Source organism: Convolutriloba macropyga, chromosome 9, assembly GCF_964194025.1.
Source record: "Convolutriloba macropyga chromosome 9, txConMacr16.3, whole genome shotgun sequence".
Classification (NCBI taxonomy): Eukaryota; Metazoa; Xenacoelomorpha; order Acoela; family Convolutidae; genus Convolutriloba; species Convolutriloba macropyga.
Genome location: NC_134476.1, coordinates 42,119,124 through 42,143,342, shown reverse-complemented (window position 1 = coordinate 42,143,342; position 24,219 = coordinate 42,119,124). Strand labels below are relative to the sequence as shown.

At 31.5% G+C, this 24,219-nt stretch overlaps 1 protein-coding gene across 3 annotated transcripts in view; it reads left to right on the top strand.

Moving 5' to 3' along the window:
* Positions 1–24,219, top strand: part of LOC142345791 (putative ATP-dependent RNA helicase DDX23) — a 160,511-nt gene that overhangs the window by 4,574 nt on the left and 131,718 nt on the right. For all 3 annotated transcript variants that reach the window (XM_075398148.1, XM_075398145.1, XM_075398146.1), the window contains exon 4: positions 21,608–21,719. In XM_075398148.1, coding sequence (XP_075254263.1) covers positions 21,608–21,719 — 112 coding nt within the window. The remainder of the gene's footprint in view (positions 1–21,607; positions 21,720–24,219) is intronic.

The following is a 24,219-nucleotide window of genomic DNA, read 5'->3' as shown; positions in this document are numbered from 1 at the left end:
CCTGCTCAAGTAATTTATTGACTGTGACTTGCTGGTGGTTTTAAACCCAGTAGTTCTTGATGTCTACCTGACCAGTCTCAACATTCTAAATTGCGGCCATTATTTAATTGCTCTCGAACGTAGTTTGAAGCAATTATTGTAAACGTGTTCGCCTTTTTATGCAAAATTTTTGCTTGCCTGTTCTTTTCGAGTGACTTTACGCCCTTGACTTTTTCGTTTTGCGTGATCCAAATTTGTCTATTTTAGTAAATTTTGTTACTCCCCCGACTAAAGCAGTCTGCAATAGATTCGAGCTCCCACTAGCCGTCCTAGAGCAATTCTTCTGAAGTTAGTCGGTTATGTGTATAGCTGCAAATCTGTGAGCTGAGCGTAGCTATATTGCGGTGTTCGTGTTTTTTTTACAATTCAAAAAAAAATGAATTGTATTGGGCCGCTGTCTTTTTACGAATCAAAGAAGAGTATTGGAGAAGTCCTTTTAAATCATTTTTATTAGAGTGAATTTTGAAGCAGGAAATGAAACGCGGGAAAAATTTTGGTTGTGCTTTTCAGTGTGCTTTTGTGCTGTTCAGTGGTTTAGGTGCTGAACAAAATTGAAGAGAGGATCGAAAAGAGAGTGGTTTTTTGTTCAAGATGTTTTTTGAACCGCTGCTCTCGAAAGAACAAGAAACTGAGGTGTAAAAAAATTTCGCTAAGCGAGCAAAATTTTTTCACGTCCGGCTTTTCAAAACAGTTTTTTCCCCTTTTTTGTTTTACAGTTTGATTGTTATATTGTTTTTTGTTAGGGTTGTTTTGATAGTGGTTTGAAGGTTGCTGTTGTTCGCAAAAACAATATATGTTTATGCAAATTTTCAGCCCTTTTTGATGCATTTTGGGTGAACTATAGCCATTTTTCGACATGTTTTTGTTTTACTGCCTCAAGAAGGATTAGAAAAGACGCTCTTACGGAGTTTTTATATACCAAACCAGTACAGTTTTGTTGTTATAAGGTGTTTTTTGTTGATAAATTGAGAAATTTTCAACAGTTTTATTTTTCAGGTATTCGTGTTTTCTATGAGCTAAGGCACGTTTTTAGCCTATCATGTCTTCCATTTTGTTTTAGCAAGCATTTTAATGCGCTTTCTCGCCTTACTGATTTTTTCGATTTTATGCGCCCTTGTAATATAGAAAAAAGTGTTACATTTTTCTAAATTTATTAGTTCAATTCCTTTTTAAGAGCTTTTTTTCATTTTATTTCAAAAATTTCTTTTATTTTTCATGAGTAATTCAGGCACGTACGAGTTTTCTTCATAGGTTTTTTGTTTTCTTGGAGTCGTGTTTGCATTTTTCCGGCTGTGTTTTTTATTATCTGTTCACTTTTTGTGATTTTTGAAGGCAAATGGAGATGTGGTTTTGGGCACGACGAAACAGGAAGTGGAGCGGAAAAAATTGCACTTTGAATTTTACTGTTTTTCTTCATTTTCGATTTTTTTGTAAATGGTTTTCCCAATCCATGTATAGTCCAACATGTTCTTTGTTTAGTCAATAAAAATTCTTTGAATTGCGTGAGGACTTGCCCTGCTGTTTTTTTTATTTCGTCGTCTGACGCTTTTTTCGTTTTACATTTGTTCACACAGCAAAGCTGGAAAAATCCCATTTTCTCAATGACTCCTTCCTCTCACTAACGGTGTTTGTGCGCGTGATGTCACCCAATAGAATGAATTTTGCACTTTGAAGCTAAAGTTTAATTTGAATTAGTTTAGGGTCAAAGGAACTCATAGGTATATTAAAGGTCCATAATAAAAAGGCTCTATGGAATGAATAACAAGCTTTATTAGTTTATCGCTGAATGTATTTTACATAGCTTTGGCGGCAATAACTTTGTAAACTTGCTCTCAAACTAATTTTATGGCAGTTATATTAGTACTGCGTTCTTATGCGATTTGACCTTTTAAATTGTGTTAACAGCGTTTGTCTGACGATGTTAAATCTTCGTCCTCAAAAGTGGCCGAACAGCTAGAGCACGGAGTAAATTAAGTAATTGAGCAGCTGTCTTAGAGCCTTACGGCTTACAAGTCTCTAAGTATGTGATTTACCGAACCTTTTTTGAGTATAAATTATTGTGAAGGGCGGATCTTAATTTTTACCCCATTCACCCAGTCACTCTCGCACCCACCTCCGTCCACCCTCCTCTAGTTTGGACCCCTTCCCTTTTTACAGCCAGACCCCCAACCCCTCACCTCGCTTGCCCCCTTCCCCAACGCTTGCTTACTCCCTGAGACTTCCACTTCCGTTCACCTCCTAATGTACGCTAAACACCTTGCTAGTCGTTTTTTTTCTGGTAGGGTTTTTTCTGATGTTTTAACCTGTATGGTAGACATCGCTTTCAATTTCTGAGTTAAAACTTGTGACAATTGAGGGATGTTTTCTACTTTAGTTCTGTTTAATTGCTCTCAAACGAAGTTTGTAGCAATTATATTAGTCCTGTCGGTCTTTTTTTGCGATTTTTCGCTTGACCAATTTTTTGTCTGACGCTTTTGACCTTTTGTCCTCAAAAATGGGATAAACATGTAGCGCCCAGCGGGCAATAACTGCTCTTAGAGCTTTTGAGCTCTGTTTCAGCTCAAACTGTTTTATGGTGTGAAGGTCGGTTCTTAAAGGTTGAAGACACCCCCACTATTGCCCCCCCCCCACCGCGCTGTTGCCCCCCCACCCTTGTTGTCCCCTCCTTCCCCATCAGCCTCCGATGCCTCCCTCCCTCCCCATCAGCCTCCGATGCATGGTTTTAACATTTTAACATCACGAATTTAAGCATTTTTTGTCAAAGCGTGCAAGTTTTTTTTTTTAACTTTTTTGACATTTTGCATTATTCACGTCTTTCCAGTCGCAGCGGCCGGAAAACGTCCTTAATGGTTTGATAATAAGTTGCTTAACAAGTTTTATATGCCATGGAATAGCTTTCAATGTTTGATTTGACAAATTTTAGCGATTTTTTTTATAAAACTTGAATTTTCAAGTTTTTTGAAAATTTTTGTCGATTTTTAGGTTTCTCCAGCCACATATACTCCTCTAGGGTTTGATTATAGGTTTCTGCATAGCTTCTGCATGTAATGGAATGTTTTTCAAGATTTTAATGTCAGCAATTTTCAGAAATATGCAATGTTTTCAAGTTTTTTGAATTTTTTTCATCATTTTCTGGCGCCAGGGTCCTAGGGACCTCCTCCAAGGCTCGATGATAAGTTGTTGCATAGTTTCTGGAGTTATTGGAATGGTTATCGTTTTTCAGTTTTAACAGTTTTTTTTTTTGATAATTTTTAATTTTAAAATTTTCGGAAAACTATTATCATGTTCCAAGTTTATGGATCTTTATGAGCCAGTGAAACTATTTAAAGCTTTTGAAATAAGGATGCTGGATAGTCTCTTGAGACAATGAAATGGTTTTGAAGATTTTAATATCTTGAATTTCCGCAGGATTTGTTAAAATTTGCGATTGTCAAACTTTTTGAATATTTTTGTCCTTTTCTGAGTTTAACGATCATTACTGGCCAACGAAGCGTTTCAAGTTTTACAGATGGGTTACTTGGCATAACTCCAAAGACAAAGAATAATTTTGAACATTTTAACTGCAAAATCTGGAAGCTTTTCTGTTAATTTTTGCAATATTTTGCAAATTTTTAAAATATCAGTTTTTGATTTATTTACTAACAAGGCTGGAAAAGTAAAAGTTGCAGATTCGCATCAAGCTAAAGATAGTCTCACTAAACCGTGGCTAGCTACTGACGAAGCCAAACGCTCACCGGTCGTTTGAGAGCAATTCGCCCGACGTTAGTTGGTTATGTTTTACCGTACCGTACCAGTTGAAAGCTCTTTTAGAAAGCTCTTCATTCTTAGAAATAAGAGCTTTTCAATCCAGCGAATGATCCAAAGCTAATCAGTATACATTTGATACCGTTTACCGTTAACTTATTTGCCACGTTTTAAGGCGAAAGATCCAAAGCTAATCAGTATACATTTGATGTAGTTTACCGTCAACTTCTTGCAAATTAAACAGCGAAAACACCTCTCAACTTCCTCAATAAAGCTTTGTTGTTTGTTGATATCGTTTAAATTCTGGAAGAAGAACAATTCATTTCGACCGAAATGTTTTTTCAAGGTCATAATCAGCATTTTTCAGGAAAAGTAGCGGGTCTAATACATCCGTTCAGTGCACCGCATTCCGCTTTCTAAAATCTGGACAACCAAAATGGGTCTTAATGTATTACTGTCTATCTGTTATATAATCTTAAAAAATCTAGAAAAATTTTTGAGAGTTCGCAAGTCGAAGCCGTACAGTTCAAACTTTTGAAAATAAACAAACAGTATCGAACATTTTATGACAACAGAACATCACAATCTTAATCTTACCTTCTTGAAAATCACAGACTCTGCGCTTGAATTCACCAAACTTGTTTATAGCATCAACGCAAGATTGCTTCGGATCTAAACAGTGTTGGCGAGTTGATGTTATTTTTAATTTCTCTGAAAAAGTAAGCCTTCGACGATCTATTTTCTTTTGAAAAAGCTCAGTAAAAGAGGTGAGCGAACAAGTCTGAAAGAGTTGGGGTCCAAATTTGGGCCAACCTTGTGGAGTGGTTTTGACCTTTGCGATTTTTCTTGCTTGTGGGTAATAATCTTCTGACAAGCCTGATTTAGAAATGCTGCCCAAGAAGTCCGAAGTAACTTATACAGAGAATTATAAAGTCCTATTACCTATGTCATCATGACCAGAACCGTTTTTTTTCGATCAATTTGTCTAGTTTACTTCATTAGCAGTAATAGTACGAAAAAAAGTTCTGAATTGACTTTCCAGTTCTGCTGAGCCAATTACTTCAGATTGATTTGTACCAATTGAAGCTTTCAATAGTTTCATTCCAATTGAAGAAAATATATTAGCCATTAATGTGTATATGAGTGCCTCCATATAAAGGAGCCAACTCCATCCATGCTTAAATTTGCAAATTTTTTAATTTAATAAATAAAGCTTATTTTTACTAATATTTTCAAAAATTTAATATTTCTTGTTATTTTACTCTAAAAAAAACAATAATAATAAAAATAAATTTATATATATTTTCTGTATTTCATTCATAGAATCTAAATTTACCATTACTATCTCTAATACCTTTATCATCAAATGGATCTATAGCTATCTTATACTGTGCCTTAGTTTCTAAATGATGCCTTATCAATAGTATAATTAGTTACATTTAGTTTTACCTTCATGCATAGCTTTATAATCTTCCAAATTAATTTGGTTTTTAATAGTAGCTTTAGTTATTCCTTTTAACTTCTTTTCTTCTTCTTTAACTGTATTAAAACAATATGCTTTCGCTTTAAGGAAACAAGCTTCTATAATAGTATCGTTAGGTATTTCATCTTACCTAACTCATTATTATGTAATATACAATTTATCTTATTCATTTCTTTTTCTATATCACTATCTAAAGGAACAATAATATTTATAAATATACTATCAGTATCTGTATAATGATAACTACAATCTAACTCTTTTTCGAAGTATTCATATATAGCTTTATACATAAACAGTTTAGCTTTCTCTAATATAACAAATCCAATATAATTAAACTCATCTAACTTAACATTACTTCTTGTTTTATGTACAGCCAGTAGGTCATCATCAAACACCACAGCATATTTAAAACTAATATTTTTTTTACTAATTTAATATATCTATCTACATCATTAACTAACTTTACATCTTGTCTATTATATACATTCTCTATTTTCCATAGAAGGCATTTTTCATTAACTTAAAGCATACATCACCAAATTTATCTCCATTAGCTTTTGATTCTTTTCTTCTCTGAATTTTAAACTCAAAATAAGGCCTTAGCCATTCGCTTTTACTATACTCCATTTTTTGCTTAATTGTAACATCTTCCAACCTTAATCCATTGTCCAAATACCAATCTAACATCTCTCCATCAATTACATTATCTACCTTATCTCTTAACTTTAACATCAACTTCTCATTAGGTTTATATCCTTTCTTTTTATTTTCATTTTGTTAGTCAGAAAACTGACCAATTTTTGCTTTTGTCTTTTCAGGAAAGAATGGATACTTCTTTGTTTTCTGTTTCAACTCATCATTTTACCTTATATCAATGGTATAGATATTTCCAGTATTAGAGCTAGATCTAGTGTAACTATTGTTATAACACACTTTGATTTCTCCAGTAGGTAAAGCTTGCACCATAGCAGAAGCATACAATGAATTGAAGTCTAAAAACTTTAAATAATTCTTTCCCAGTATACTCAGGTTTTATTTGTTTATTCTTACATTTTACATGACAATTACCTAACACGGAAGATAATCCTCCTCTAATACCTTGCTGTATTGTATCATAAATATTAACTGTATTTTCTTTATAATATTTAAATTCAACATTAGTATATTTCAATCCACAAAAACCATGTCAATCCAGGAGTAGAATATGTATAACACGGATCTTTTTCATAATATTCTAAACACTTATCTCTAAACTTCTCAAATACATCTACCGATAATAATACATCAGTTTTAAGATATAACATCATATAGTCTTCAATTGTATTTCATCCAGTATTATTCCAACAATCAATTGCTTGCTTATATTCCTTATCTGTAATACTACTTTGTTTTAACTTAGAATAAAATGCATCTTTATGTGGTAGTTCTGTATTATTAAGTTTATCCATACTATCAAACCACTCATAAGGGAATATACCTTTACGTTTCTCTAACTTGAATTTGTTTAACGTTGCAAACTCTTTATCACTCAATGTCTTACTTATAGCATCTAAGCTAGGTGGATGGAAGAACCTAAACATATCTAGTGCCTTAGCATGTCCCATGTCAATACATATATAATTCTCATCAGTTTTAGTTAATACTTTAAGTCTAATCTTTTTTGCTAGTTTAGTTATAATTAAGTGGTTATCATAATTAGTAGAATTAAATGCATACATTGGTACAAAATTATTGGCATTGCCACCGCTTCGCGGATTCTTAGCTTGAAGGTTACACTTATTGTGAGCATATCCTCTAAATATACCATGTAGGTTATCATGATCTCTAACAATATCTTTGAAGCCGCTTCGCGGATCTTCACCTATTTCCCCATTACAATAATAACACATTACTAAGTGGAGTAATACTATCTTCTTTTAATGGAATATTTATACTAAATATGTCTTCAAATAATTTATTATATTAACTCATCCTTCCTATAAACCAATCGACTACTTTATCACCACAGTAACTTTCATACTCATCTTCTAATATATCAGGATAATCACTTTTTATATATAACCCACAAGCATTAGGTAAGTGTTTCCCATTTATTATACATTCAAAATCATAATACATAGCAAATGGTACTCTGTTCTTATAATGGAACTTATCAAACTTTAGATAATCATTATTATGGATTGTTCTTCTTCCAGTATCATTACACATCTCTAAATGTCTTCAGTTCTAAATGACACACAACACTTAAGACATGGATAACATTTATTTTTAGATGGCCTTAATAAGAATGATACATCTTTACATAGTAGATAATGATTATCCCAATATAATATATTACATCCTTTTGGATCATTATGATTGATTGATACAGGATTAATAGTTTTATTTTTATTTATATTGAACACATTAATACTTTATCTTTATGCATCTCATGTATTTTCTGCAAATCTTTATATCCATAGGGAGGTGGTATCTTTAGTAATTTTATCTCATTAATATATTCAGGTTCATTATAACTACTAACTTTGTTAGAATTATCTTTAGCAGTATGTATATAAGCAATTAAACACCATAGTAAACAATTATTATCAGTATTCTTTATATTAGGTATATATCTAGATGTGAAGGGTAACTCAGTAGTACATCTACCAGTTGGATAAAACCTGTGTATATACATTGTTCTTTTGATAAATCTTTGCATTCTCCAATCAGATTAATTCATTTCCTGTTCCTGCATTCTAGACTCAAGTTCTCCATTCAATAAATCCAAGTCATAAGGTCCATTATATTGTCTAGTCATTAGTCTAAATGTGAATTCATTTTCTTCTAACTTATCATCTGTAGGTTTTGTATACCGTACTACATCAAAGGTGTTCAACTTAATATGGGCATGTATGTTGTGCAATGCCTCCAATGCTTCTAAGAATCTAGGATCCTCATAATCAGTACTCGTTTACTATTTTTTGATTCATGTTATGATCTAATCCTAACTCATTAACTTTATCTCTCCACTTTTCATCAACAAGTTTTTTCTCTTTAATATTTTCATTATATTGTTCTGATTCAATGTGTTTCTTTTTATTGTCATATCTTGTGTTACATATATCACAATAACCTGAAGTATCAGTGAAGCTGCTTCGCAGATTGGTGTAACCACTTCGTGGATCTTTAGTCATTACCCCAACTTTATCCAGATGCATCTTTGTTTTAAAATGTTGTTCCACACTATATTGACTTAGGGAAGTCTTACATGATACACAATCAAATTTATCTCCATTCTTTATTTTTTCTCCATTAATTAGTCTTACATTATTTCTATGTTTTAATGTTGTCACATGTTTTATTATCAGCAGTATTATTATCAAGATACATGCCACAACTATCACAATACTTTATTCCTTCTAGTTGTGTATATACTGCTTATCCAACTTTTGTTCGATATCTTTATTAGTAATTTTCTTCCCACTCTCATTAGCATCCTCAATAATTTTCTGTTATATAGTTGCTCATTCTTTATGTTTAAGTGACTAAATGTGCCTACCATAATTCTTTTGAGTTAATTCTTCATCACATTCTTCACATCTTATCTTAATAGAATTAGTTTTAGGCTTTTTAGAATAGACATCTTCATCAGATGAATCTGTATCTTTATCTCGATCTCTAGATGATTCTCGATCTCTAGATGATTCTCTATCTCTAGATGATTCTCTATCTCTAGATGATTCTCTATCTCTAGATGATTCTCTATCTCTAGATGATTCTCTATCTCTAGATGATTCTCTATCTCTAGATGATTCTCTATCTCTAGATGATTCTCGATCTTCATCTTTTAAGTATTTAGCTTCTGCCTTTAGCAATGACTCACGCATATTCTTTTCCCGATGTTTTGTTTTTGCAGCATATTTATCATATGACTTCTTTTATCTCTTCATTTATTTGATTAAGCCTTCTGATTGATTCTATACCTTTTTCTGCTTCCCTTTTTTTCTTCTTTATCTATTGGTTTGTTTTCCACTTTTTTTTTGTTTTTATTTAACAACATTTGGATTGCCCTATCGGCAGAAGTTCATTAATTTGCTCACTTCTAGATTGGGTTTGTCCACTTGAAGATTGAGCTTGCCCACTTCCAAATTGAACTTGTTCACTCGTGGAATGAATGTAACCGGTATAATCTTGCTGATTCATTTTTTTATGGCAAATTTTGAAATAATATTTATATACCTGTTGAATACTATGAAATTGATTAGTACCAAATGTGATAATGTAAGGATAAGGCTTGGTGTTGGAGTTGTGATGAGTGTCAAAGTTAACCATTCCAATGTTTTGTATGTAATGAAATCATTAAATATAGAGAGAGACATGATCATTTGCAAGTGCATTTTAATAATCCCAATCAATATTTAGTATGCAGAATGTGTAAAGTAAATAAACACATCTCTCAGTATAGATTTAAACATTTCTATTGTAGGTTATGCATATATCTCCATAAATATAGGTTTCATCATACAAAATAAAGATTCTTAGAACATGCAAAGAAATATAATATTGAATCTAAGCTATAATTAAACATGGAATAAAGAATTGTAGCAATGCTAAAAATGAAGAGTTTTATAATGCATTAATGTATAACACACAGAGAACTGTAGATGAAACTTAAATTTTATCTTTACAAATAGCAAATGAGTAAGCTAGATAAACTTATAGATTTAAACAAACTAGAAAAACTAAACAGAAGAAATAGATTAGAAGATAAACTAAGACAACAAGAATATTATTGCGACATAGAAGATTTATTCGATCCTTTAACTAAAACTTTAAATACAAACAGCGAAGCATGGCAGGCTCTTCAAAACCAATCGTTAGAAGCATTAGCCTATAACACAAATGTTTTAAAAGCTTTAGACCCCCAACAACAAAGCAGCTTTCTTGATGATTGAGCTGTAACATTAAAAGATGATAGAGGTAAAACATTTACTGTAGACAATGATATGATTGATATTATGTTAGAAATGGGTAAACAAACAAATAATCAATTCCAATTAATAACAGTTGATGTGAATTCAAACAAATTTAAAATGGTATAGATATATCTCTAGTGCCTGATGGTATAAAAAAGAAATGTAAAGTCTATGATTTTTCTTAGGGCTTCCTTATGTTTATTACTAATAAAGATTTAACCGAAAGAGATATAAAAGGTAGTGAAAACAAAATAAAACAATTTCTAAAGGATATTGGTTATAAACAAAGAGGAGATACTAAAAGTAATCGATCAAAACTTACAAGAAGAATGTTTGCTAATATAGTGAATTACCAAACTCCAGTGAAGATGAAAAATATCAACGTGATACTAGTGATGAAGAAGAAGAAACTGATTACGAGACTGATAAACAAATAGAAGCCAGTGGTCTTAGAAACCCTAACCCAAATAATTTAGTAGAAAGACTAGAATTACTTATGCTAGAAACAAAAGGTGGTCATGATGGATTATATGATGAAATGTTAAATATATCTAAACAATAATTTTGTTTTTAATTATGGTAAATGAGCAAAAATGATTAAGTCTGTCAGGGAACGTGCTTCGCAGATGACTACGTGCACGAGTAAACAAGACACAATTAAAGCCAAACAACAACTCCTAGCTAAAGAATTATTCAACCCTCAAATAACAAAGTTTAGAAGAGAAAAAATAATACCTTTATAAGATGAAACATGGTCAGCTGATTTAATTGATAAGTCTTCCTTAAGTAAATACAATAATAATTATAAATTTATATTAACGGTTATAGATATATTCACAAAATATGCTTGGGCTATTCCATTGAAGAATAAATCTGGTTTAACTATAACTAATGGCTTTAAAATAGTATAAGGTGAACATCCACAGGGTGGCTCTGAAAGCCGAAAAACAGAAAAGTTATGGGTAGATAGAGGTAGTGAGTTTTACAATAAAACATTTAAATCTTTACTTAAAGAATATGAGACAGAACTATATTCTACATACAGTGATTTAAGGCTGTTTTTATAGAGATTTAATGGAACTTTATTACACATAATTAATAAACCAATGTTCATCAATGGTGATGGTAATTGGGTAGATATATTAAATGAAGCTGTTGTAACATATAATAATAACGTTCATTCGACAATTAATATGACACCCGTTGATGCTTCTAATAATCCTGATAAGGTTAAATACTATGTTAATTCTACCAAAGCAACACCTAAGGGTAAGCCTGGCTACGCCCAACTTGAAGTTGGTGATTATGTTAGAAATGCAGATGAACGTAATATCTTTTCTAAAGGATACACTTCTAATTGGACTAGAGAATTATTTAAAGTTAATAAAGTTCTAAAAACCCAACCACTAACATATAAGATAGAAGATATTAATGGTGAGATAATTGAAGGTAAATATTATGAACAGGAACTATTAATATCCGAGTTTGATTTTGAATCTATTAATAAGGTTTTGGAGTCATTAGATATAGACCTCCGGTCAGCTACGAAGTCGATCAGGGAACCTGCTTCGCAGATTAACCATAGGTCATAAGTCTAAGACTAATTATAAGTCTAATTATAAGTCTAAGTCTAATTATAAGTCTAAGTCTAATTATAAATATAATTATAAGTCTCAGTCTAATTATAACACTAATTATAAGTCTAATTATAAGTCTAATTATAAGTCTAATTATAAATCTATGTCTAAGTCTAATTATGAGAGTAATTATGAGTCTAATTAAGTGTAAACAAATACAAAGATGACAAGAAATAGATTTAACCAAGCAAAACAACAATCAGTAAAAAATAAATTATCAAGTAAGGCTCGTCAATTATTCTTAGAAGATAACGATAACATTGACATGAAAGATACCTATAAAATTACAAATGGACACCCACCCATAGATGAAAAAGATGTTGTTAATAAAGAGTTTTGTGACAACAACTTATAATCCTCTTCTAATAAAATAGACATTTTAAGTAGAAATAAAACTGAACTAAGAAAGGGTGACTTTGATAAAGTTACAACTAAAACATTACAACTAAACAAAATACAAGTTAATGAAGAACTAATTAATGAATTTATTAGATCAGCAAATGAAGTTACAAATACTGTTAACGTTTGTAATAAAGTTGCTAGTGATACCATCTCTAAATATAATCAATTAAAACTAGTGATTAATAATAATAAGTTCAATCAGAATATCACTAACATACAACTAAATGATATGTTTACTACGGGTCTAAAAGAATTTAATGAAATTAATAAAAAGACTAATTCTGCTGTTGATGAAGCCCTTATAAAGAATAAAAAGACAATAGTACAATATATAATAGCTATATTATTAGAAAGTAAGTTAGTAGACAACAAAGAACAAGCAAGACGAGATGCATTATGATTTTAATCATGAAGATATAATGAATGAGATTGAGAGTTATTTTACTACTGAAATTGAGTCAACCATCAGCACCGAGTGAGAGATTATTATATCCAGATCTATCATCTGTATCAGAAAGATTGATAAATGAAAAGATTCAAGCTAATAATAAATTTAATAACAATATTAACATTATAAAAGATATTAGAAATTATTATGAAACTGAAACTAATAATTATAATAAGAAGTTAAGTAGATATAAAAATTATATTAACTTAGCTGAGATAACAGAAATACTATTATCATCAATAGCAACAACTGCAACATCAACATCAGCTGCATTAACAGGTATAGGACTACCTTATCCTATACCAGCAGCTTTTGTTACAGCAACTAGTATTAATTTTTACCATTAGATATATATATATAGATATATATATATATATATATATATATATTAGTCATCTGCGAACGGACTTTGTCCGTGGCATGCCACTGATAGATTTACACTTACACTTGCACTTACACTTGCACTTACACTTATACTTAACTTATACGTAGCCATAGTTATAGTCATAGTAATAGTTATTTAAACTCTAATCTTTAAATTCTAATAAAATTTATTATCTTTTTTTTGTACCTAAATATAACCCTCTACGTTTCTGTACTACTTTTATACCTTCACCGGTAGTTGCAAATTTAATTAAATCAGGTGTGGCTGATAGAGCTGCTTTAAGGTTTTTACTTGCAGCTGCACTTCCTATTTTACTTGCTATTTCTAATGATCTTACAGCTTTTTTAGCAACTTTCTTTCCAAAGTTAACTGTTGCCTTAACAACACTTAAAGAAATCTTTCAATCCTTCTGCTTCTATTGTCGCATCAGATACTGTCATTGACTTATTCTTTCTACACTTAACACAATTACCCTTTAACATCTTAGTTCCTTTAGCTGAAACAACCCCTCGAATATTATTAGTACCACTATAATGTTCCAGTACCACCACCAACACAATAAGAATTAGTTTTAAATTTATTAAAGCTACTCATTTTTCTAATTTTTTAAATATAAATATAGGAAGTGAAAAAGTATAATCCTTTTGTTGTTAAAGGGGCTTCGCCCTTGATTGGTGAAACAAGGCTTGCCCTTCCCCAACCCAAGCCAAAGCCGTTACCTAAGGCTAAGACTAAACCAAAGCCTAAAACTAAACTTGAAGCTAAGGGACTGACTCTAGAGAATAAAAAGAAATTAGATATTATTTATGCTAAAGGTTTTGTTAGAACTAGTAGGAAATACTAGTTCGATTATCATCAAATAATAGTTTGATTATCATTGGTTAAGTCATTAACTATCAGGGAACCTGCTTCGCAGATAACTATAATTATCAGACTATATCAACCATCTGATTACCATCACTATTAATACTAATAACCTTTCTAGTTAACACTAATGCATGACATATAATATCTGCAGCCGCAGCACTAAATTTAAAATTAAGTTGTATTGGTTGTGGTCCTATATGATCATTTTGATATCTAGTATCAAATACCTATATTCTATAACTACTTTTGAATGTTCTATGATTTATATATGGTTTAATATTATGAGGTAATCCATAATCTTTATTGAAATTAACAATCTCTTTAAAAGCCTCATTATAATTTTTAGCGCCATAATTTATATTCATTCTATCCTCAAGATAAAATTCACTGCCAATCTTACAATAACATTCAGTAACATTCATTATATCAAATGTACTTGCATCATGAGTTTGTTCATTAACATTATTATTTTCAAAACCAATTATTATGTATTGAGGTCTTTCCATACCAGTTTCCATACCAAGATCAAATAAGAAGTTAGTAGCATTAGGTACATTCTTATAAAATGTTTTTCTTTCATAATAACTGAAGTCAATATTATTCTTTTTATTTAATCATTCTTGTACAATAATTCTCTTATCATTAGTAGGATCAATACTAGGTACACACCATGATATATCTCTAATTTCTATATTAGCATCATTAGCTACTGCAGCAGCACCAGCATTAATTCTATATAGAGCTCTATCATTATTATTTCTCTTTAATATTAGTTTAAGTCCTAGTCCATATATAATCTTTTCTAAATTATTTACAAAACCAAATAGATCTCTCATCTTAACCATCATATACATATGACCTCTTTCTACAGCAGCATGATCACCTTTGAGTTGACTATCCCTATTACCTTGATTTCTAACATACCCACTCTCATATTCATCATCGGTACTAGTTAATAGCTTATAATAGATTAGGATGACAATGATCTATATATTCAATAGTCCTTCCACCACTAGTTTCAAGCTTAATTGAACTAAACAATGCCATTATACCATAATTAACTAATCTGATATTAGAATCATTAGCAAATACACCACCAGCATCATCTGATACAACAAACTCTATCTCTAGATAAGAATCATGTATATTTAAATGATTCTCTTTATTGAGAATGATATTGATGTTAGTATTGATTGTATTCATTGTTGCCAGATTATTTGGTTTATATTTTATAATCTTACTTAGTGTATATCATTATTATAACCATAAGTTGTATTCAAATTTAAATCCATATAAGTCAAAAATGACTGACAATTTAATCTTATGGGTACTACAAAAGATACATAAAGCTTTAACTAAAACTAAAGAAGAACACACTTAACTTGAGCAGAACCTCTTAGCTCTAACAAAAACAATAACACTGACTCAAACATTACATCTGTCCTTAATTATAATTATAAAGGAATCCCATTGCTATATTCAATTATTACACCAGGAGCATATGATTTAACTGATATAGCAGAATTAATAAATGAAGAAACTGATGGTAATGTTATAATAGAACCTGATAAGAATACGATGAAATGTTTAATGGAAATAAAACAGGGAGCAATTAGCTTTGACATAGAAAATTCAATAGCCCCATTACTGGGCTCTAGAAAAATAGTTTATTTAAAAGGTAAATATACATCTCAGAAAATTGTTGTTGATATTATGGGTTTTAGTACTATTAACATTCATTGTAATGTGATAACTGGTGTTAAAGATAATGGGATTAACATAGACATGCTATATACTTTTACTCTAACAGAACCACCAGGTTACTTGATAAATATTATACCAACTAATATCTTGTATCAAAATGTAACTAAAGATAGAATGGAATATATTGAATTTCATATTAAAGATGAGCATGGAAGACCTATAGACTTCAATCTGGATGTATTGAGTTTTACTTTGCATCTGATATAGACTTAGACTTAGACTTCGATTTAGATTTAGACTTAGTCATAAATAAAGACTTATTCTTAGACTTACTCTTAGACTTAGTCATAAATAAAGACTTATACTTATACTTAGTCATAAATAAAGACTTATACTTAGGCTTAGTCATAATAGGCTTAGTCATAAATAAAGACTTAGACTTACTCTTTTACTTATACTTATACTCATAATTATACTTATAATTAATTATAAAAGTACCCAATCCCAATTAATTCTTAGTTTACCACAATCATATCTATTTTTAGATTTATCAATGACAATGTAATTATAAGGACTAAACCATTCCTTTTCAGATATATTACTAAAATCATAACTAAGTTGAGATCCAGTAAAGTGATCATAGTATATAGCAGTAAAGGCTTTGCCCATTTGTTCAAAGAAAATGAATAGATTACAGTTCTCTCTAACATTCTGTCTATCTGCTGAGAATATATATTGTTTAAGATATATATCACAATTTTCATGTCTAGCTCTACAAAAGTATTCATTAATAATTGGTTCCTTAGCTATAACATCATCAAATATCATGAGTTTCTTTATATCTTTCGGTAGTTTATCAGGGTGGGGTAATTCTTTTATATCTTGAATCAATATAATCTGCCTTGCGGGTTCCTTACCATCTTTATACTCTAAATCATTATATTGACTACCAGTAGGACCAATGATATATAACCTATCAAATTGTGTGCCAGGTATAAATAGATTCTTTAATAAGACTGTCTTTCCATATTCACTAGGACCAGATATTGTACATCTGAGATTTTCTGGGAATGGGGCACGGACTGTTATATTACTATCAGTTAACTATGATTGAAGACTTCCATTAACATCGATTTATAATTTATTTACACTATTTCTTGGAGTACGACTCACCAACTTCCTCACACCAACAATCCCAGAGCTATTACCACATCAACATCTACATTGTGAACAAGCTTTATCTCTTTGTTTGGTTCTAGTAAATATTATATCATTATCATGGGTCTCCGACCACACTTAGCCATCTGATGATAAAGGAGATTCTTGTTTACTATTACGATCTGCGAACAGACTCCGTTTGTGGTTTACCAACGAGCTCTGCACGTGGCTAGCCATGCAGGTTCCCTGATTGACAATACCATCTGCGAAGCAGGTTCCCTAGTTATCTTTATCTTTATTATTATCATTTTCATTATAATTATCATTGTTATTGACGTTACCATTATCATCTGCGAAGCAGGTTCCCTCATTACCGTTACCATTACCATTATCATTATCATTATTATCATCTGCAAACGAGCTCTGCTCGTGGCTAGCCAAGCAGGTTCGCTGATTAACTTCGAGTTTACCTTTAGCTTTACAACCCAAACACTGACACTTTTTATATACTTCAGGACATCTAACTTGATTAACTAGAATATCCAAAGCACCCTCTTCTATCGATAAGATAGATCATATATAAACAATAAGCCCCACAATAAGATTCATCATCCTCTTGTATTCTTTCATTAGAACCTAGATCAACATATTCTTCAAAGAATAATGGTGGGGTCTCAACACCAAAACTGTCAAAGTAATAAACTTTTCCACCTCCCCTTCTTATAACGAAAACCCAATGAGTGCCATCAGTCGGATGTAAATTAACAATAATGTTGAAGTTGATGTCATTAATGTTATCTGGTTTCTCATCTCTCATTATTATATCAATTGGAGTTAGACTTATATCTTTACCTATATCTTTTATTCTGATATTACTCATTGGTTCATTATTAATACGAAATTCATTAATGAATTCTTCAAAAGTTAAAATAAGCATTTTTTTATATAATTAATATTAATGTTCAATTGTAAGTCTAATCTGCGAAGCAGTTTCACTCATTATAATTATAAATCTAATTCTAATTATAATCTGCGAAGCAGTTTCACTGATTCTAATATAAGTCAATATTTTAATTATAAAAATGGAGAAAGGATCTTTAATTTTTATACTCTTGTTAGTTGTAGCGGTTTGTTATATAATATATGATTCGATGCCAAGTAAATATACAAGACTAGATGAAAACTTTGGCGGGTTTATAAATAGAAGAGTACTTAGATTTGAATTTGAAAAATCGCCATTACATACTATTATTTATGGTGCTACTGGTACGGGGAAGACTTATTTTGTTAGACAATATTTAAAGTTATACGTAAATGGCAATTCCTCGGTGAAGCCTGATGGTGAAGCATCAGTGAAGTCCAATCAGGATCAGGAACAAGTTGACAAAAACATTATAGAGCGAGGTCAAGTTGACAAAAATATTATTGAGAAAGGTCAAGTTGACAAAAATATTATAGAGCAAGGTCGAATTGACAAAAATATGGCAGAGCATCAGGGAACCTGCTTCTCAGATGGTCAAAGACCCATAATAATAGTATGTAAAGATGAAAGGGATTGGATTAATCCCGAGACTGGTGTTCCCTATGTTGGATTTGAAATGGGTGATATAAATATGATTACAATGGAAAATATAGACAAATTCAAAAATAGTATAATTGTTCTTGATGATATGGGTAGTGAGTTTAGTCGCCATATAAAATATTATTTTACAGAAGGAAGACATAATAATATTCAAGTGATTGCAATGTGCCATAAACCAGCTCATAGATAATATGTCCAGAATGAATTGTGATACTCTTTATATAACAACTTATTATGGACCAGATCTATTTAAGAATTTTAATACAACATATGAGTGCAAGCATGACTTCCATGGTGTAATTCAAGAGTTAAATAATAGTTTTTATAATTGTACAAATGGAATGGCTGATGAACTTCGTTGTATGATTATGTACAATATTAAAGAGCGTACTTTTATTATTATTGATAAAAATAGAATTATGACTCGAGAATTGGTTTTATGGACTTGAAAGCTCTTAGTTTAAAAGATGAACTAGGTAGTAAAGAGATAGATAAACTTATAGCATATATGAAACCACTAATGATTAATGCTACAGATAGAAGTATTATTAATGCAGATAACTATCAGTTCTATTTTAATAAACTTCTTGCTTCAAGAGATTTTAAAATTCAGAATGATGTTCTAACTAAAGAAACAGTTAAAGCTGATGGTATAAAGACATTATCGACCATAAGTGGAGTTATAGCTTCATTCTTTATGATATATGATTGTATTAAACCCGATCCAGCAGTAAGAACTGCAGCACAAGTGACAGCACATGCAAGTCATGTGATAAATAGAACGGGCGCATTATTGAACTATGGGTTGGGGGAAGAAGGGTCGCCACCTTCATATGAAGAGTGTGAATAAGATAGTTTATCTAGTAAATCAATCCAACTAGATGAATATGAATACATAGACGAAGATACTGAAGCTCTAAACAAAAGGGGTAGAGATAATTTGAATAATCTATATAATAATAATCAAAAATTTAAAGATGAAATTATAAATTTTATTAGTGATGAAACTGAATTGAGTAATGAAAAGATTGTAGATAAAAGATTTAAATATAATACTCTTAATAGGTTAGGTAGGGAAACTCTATTGATTAGATATAGAGTTTATAATTATATTTTTAAGTTTGAATTTATATGAGTTTATATGAGTTTATTAATATATTATAATTTAATTCCTTATAAATAATGCATATAAAATTTTTAGATTGTAATTATGGATGTGGCACCCTACACAGTTTGCCTTTTCCTTATAAAGTAGAACATAAAGATAAAGTTGGTAAGTGTAAATGTGGAAATCAAACAATAAGAGGTAATTGCGTGGAAGAAATTTCTTCTAAGTTAAGAGGTACTGCTTCAAAGTGTTCTAGCTCTAGCTCTAATTTTAGCTCTATCTTCAGCTCTAGCTCTATCTTTAGCTCTAATTCTGATTCTAATTCTTATTCTAATTCTAATCTGCGAAGCAGTTTCACTGATTCTAATTGAGTTATAAAACAAATAACCTATTTTGATAAAAAAAGTCAATATGTAAAGATTGTATTTCAACTAAAGTTAAGTGTGAATGTTGTCCTTCGATTATTAGCTTTAGTGGGTAAAGGAGCTGTATAAAAAATTCTCATAAGAATATAGATCTAACTAAGGATATTTATCCTATCAGGGAACGTGCCTCGCATATTAAAGAACAATCAGTGTATTTTAAATATTTTTTATTTTATTGTAAATTAATAGCCAAAGCTGTAGATATAGATAAATTATTAGAAGATTAACCTTATCTCTAGCCTTATTTTTTTAATAAAATTTTCGAAAAAATTAAGTGATAAGCGCATATCCGCATGCGCATTGTCTCCCTACTCAGAATAATGAGCAACAATGCGGAGCGCATGGTATGCGCGAATATGCGGGTTTGTCTTATTTTTGCTAATTTTAATGCTGTATATGAAGGTAAAACTAAATATGTAACTAATTATACTATTGATAGTAATAAACATCATTTAGAAACAAAAGAACAATACAAGATAGCTATAGATCCATTTGATGATAAAGGCATTAGAGATAGTAATGGTAAATTTAGATTCTATCAGTGAAATAGAGAAAATATATATGCAAATTTATTTTTTATTGTTTTAGAGTAAAATAAGAAATATTAAATTTTTGAAAATATTAGTAAAATAAGCTTAATTTAATGAAAAAATTTGCAAATTTAAGCATGGATGGAGTTGGGTCTTTTATATGGAGGCAATCATATACACATTACTTTAGCCGTTAAATAGCGGCCCTCAACTTCTCAGCCGGCTATTATAGCGCTCCTTTTACGATTTAAAAAATTTTGAATTATTATGGTGCGTTGTCTTTTTGAGATCTGTTCACACATTTCATGATTTTTGAAGTCAAATTGAGGTGGTGATTTTGGTCACGTCGGAACAGGAAAACGCGAGTGTTTTTTTGGCGTAAGGTTTCGCTCGAATTTCAAAGTAGAATGAGAAATGGAATTTGAACAAAAAGTTGCTTTCTCGCTAGTGGTTTTTTGTTTACATGTGGCTTTTTGACATTGATTTTTACAGTTTTGTTCATTGTTTGTGCTCTTGTTTTTTGTTTTCCCAATCCATTCATTTTCCATTCTAGGTCTTGTTTTTTTGTTTAGTCAATAAAAATTTTTTGAATTGTAAGTCAGGAACTGTCCTCCTATGTTTTTTGCTGCGTTGAGTAAAAATTTGTTTCGCTTAACCTTAGTTCACAGCTTGTTCAACATTTGCATGAAATCTTTTTGACTTCTCTAGGCTATTTTCTCTCTTCTCTCGTTCCGCTCATAGTACTTTTAAACTGCAGTTGCTCAGCAAAGCAATCTAAACAACAGAATTGGTATTGAAAAACGAAGTCAAAATAGAAACGGGATAAACCTATAAAGCCCAATTTTAGATGCCCGCTACATGAACTTCGTTCTTACAAGTCTTAATTAATATCCCTGATGCTCATTGGTATTGATAATAGCCCCCTGTTTCCTCTCATTAAAGAAAAGGAGTATGTCTAACTACTGAATCAGTCTTAATATAATTAGCACTTATAAAATGTTATTGTTCAACAATCAATTTTTATCTTTGTTTTTGTGTTCCTCCAATCCCAGTCGGTGATATGGGAATCAATGGTTGCTATTTTCCGGCAGTCTGCTGGGTATGTTTATTTGTTGTTGATCATTTCGATAATTTCAGCCAGTGTTCTTGACAAAGGAAGAGCGTGAACAAGCGGCCATTTTGAGGAGACAGCAAGAAATGGAGCAGAAGAGGCGAGAGCAGGAGGAAGCCATGCACAAGCTACGAGAGGGTTAGTCACTTACTATTTACTGTAGAAATTTGAAAAAAATATTCTTCCACTATTGATCTCATGCTTGCAGGTGGGTTTTGAGAGCATCTGCAGTAAATATTTTCGCAACTTTGGAGTGCTGTTTTTAATCATCAAAGCTAGCCGTCTTCCTTAGGACATTGTGATGCAACAAGTCGCAATTTGCTTCTCAGTTCCATAGATTTTGGTCAACAAAATTTTGTATTGTCGGACAGTCATACTCCTGTATTCTAACAAAGTTTTTAATTGCTCTCAAACGAAGTTTGTAGCAATTATATTAGTCCTGTCGGTATTTTTTATGCGATTTTTCGCTTGACCGATTTTTCGTCTGATGCTTTTGACTTTTCGTCCTCAAAAACGGGATAAACAGCTAGCGCCCAGTGGGCATTAAGTGTTCTTAGAGCCTTTCAGCTCTGTTTCAGCTCAAACTGTTTTGGAGACTTATTCTTATACTTATGCTGCGAAGGGCGGTTCTTAGAGGTTGAAGACACGTCCACTGTTGACCCCCCCCATTGCCCCCCCCCCTCTGCGCTAATGCCCCCCCCCCCCCTCCCACCCCAGTGATGCCCATCCAATCAACCCCCGGTCATCCAATCAACGTTTTAACGTCACGAATATTAGCAATTTTTTGACAAAACGTGCAATATTTTCAAATTTTTTGACATTTTTATCCTTATTCAGGTCTTTCTGACCCTGGGGCCAGGAAACGTCCTAAGAAGTTCGATAATAAGTTACTGACAAATTTTTAATTGCCAAGGAATGGTTTTTCAACTTTTTAATGTCACAAATTTTAGAAATTTTTTGATAAGCAAAACTTGCTTTTTTTCAACTTTTTTGATATTTTTTGTAGTTATTTAAAATTTTTCAGCCTCAAGAGCCAAGGAACCTCCTCTAGGGTTTGAAAATAGGTTACTGAATAATTTCTAGATTAAATGGAATGTCTTGCAAGATTTTGACATCAAGAATAAGAATTTTAGCATATTTTTGATGTTTTTTGCCATTCTTTTTTCCAATTTTTTGACATTTATATTCATTATTCAGATTTTTGAGCCTCAAGGCTCAGAAAACCTCCATCATGGTTTGATAATAAGTTACTTGAATTTTTTTTGTCATGAATCAATTTTCAACTTTTTAATATTACAAGTTTTAGCAATTTGTAAACTTGCAATTTTTTGAATATTGTCATTTTTTAGGTTTTTCTAGCCTCAAAGGCCACGGAACTTCCTCTTGGGTTTGATGATATTTTACTGCATAGTTTATAGATGTAATGGAATGTTCTTCAAGACTATAATATCACTAATTCAAGCATTTTTTTAAAGTATTTGCAATTTTTTCGTGTTTTGAATTTTTCCGGCAACAGAGGCCCTGGGACCTCCTCCAAAGCTTGATAATAAGCTGGCGCATAGTTTCTAGAGTTAATGGGATGGTGATCAACATTTTTTGTGACTCCAATTTTAGTATTTTTTGGTCAAAATTTAAACTTTTCAAATTTTTATATTCCAAGTGTATGGATCTTTTTGAGCCTGTGAAACTTTTTCAGGCTTGAAACAGGGATACCGGATAGTCTCTTGAGACAGTGAATTGAATTGGTTCTTAAGCTTTTATATCTTGAATTTTAGCAAGATTTTGTTAAAATTTGCAAATTTTCAAATTTTTCAATGTTTTTTGTCCTTTTCTGAGTTTAACGACCATTACTGGCCAACAAATTTTTTCAAGTCTTGCAGATGGGTTACGTGACAGAATTTTCGAGACAAAAAATGATTTCGAATTTTTTATTGCGAAGTTGAAAAGCTTTTTTTAATTTTGCCTTTTTCAGTTATTTTTATGATTTATTTATTAACAAGGTTAAAAAAAAGATAGAAGTTGCAGTGTCGAATCCAATCATGGAAGATATTCCTGTCTCTTTCTTTCTCTTTCGGTTTGAGTTCCTTTCCATCTTATTCTCGTTCACGTTTTATCTCTCTCTCTCTCTCTCTCTCTCTCTCTCTGTGTCTGTCTCACTCTCTCTCTCTCTCTCTCTCTCTCTCTCTCTCTCTCTCTCTCTCTTTGTTGATGCCGCACTTCAGCTGCTGTTATGTAGCGTAATGTCATCATCTCTGATCCTCATCATCAATGAGTTATAGTTGAAATATTTTATCATAAATGATATAACAGGCCTTTTTTAGGAAACCATTGTTAATTGCTCTCAAAAGCAAATTGTAGCAAATATATTAATCCTGTTTGTCTTCTATGCAATTTTTTGCTTCGCCGATTTTTCGTCTGACCCATTTGAATTTCGCGTTCAGAAATGGGATAAAGAGGTAGTGCTCTCAGGTCACTAAACCATGGCTAGCTGTTGACGAAGCCAACCGCTCGCTGGTCGTTTGAGAGCAATTCATCCGACGTTTGTCGGTTATGTTTAAAATCCGCACAGCGATAGCTGGGGCTATTATTGGCCGTCTCTCGGTTTTTTACAATTCAGAGAATTTGAATTGTATTGGGG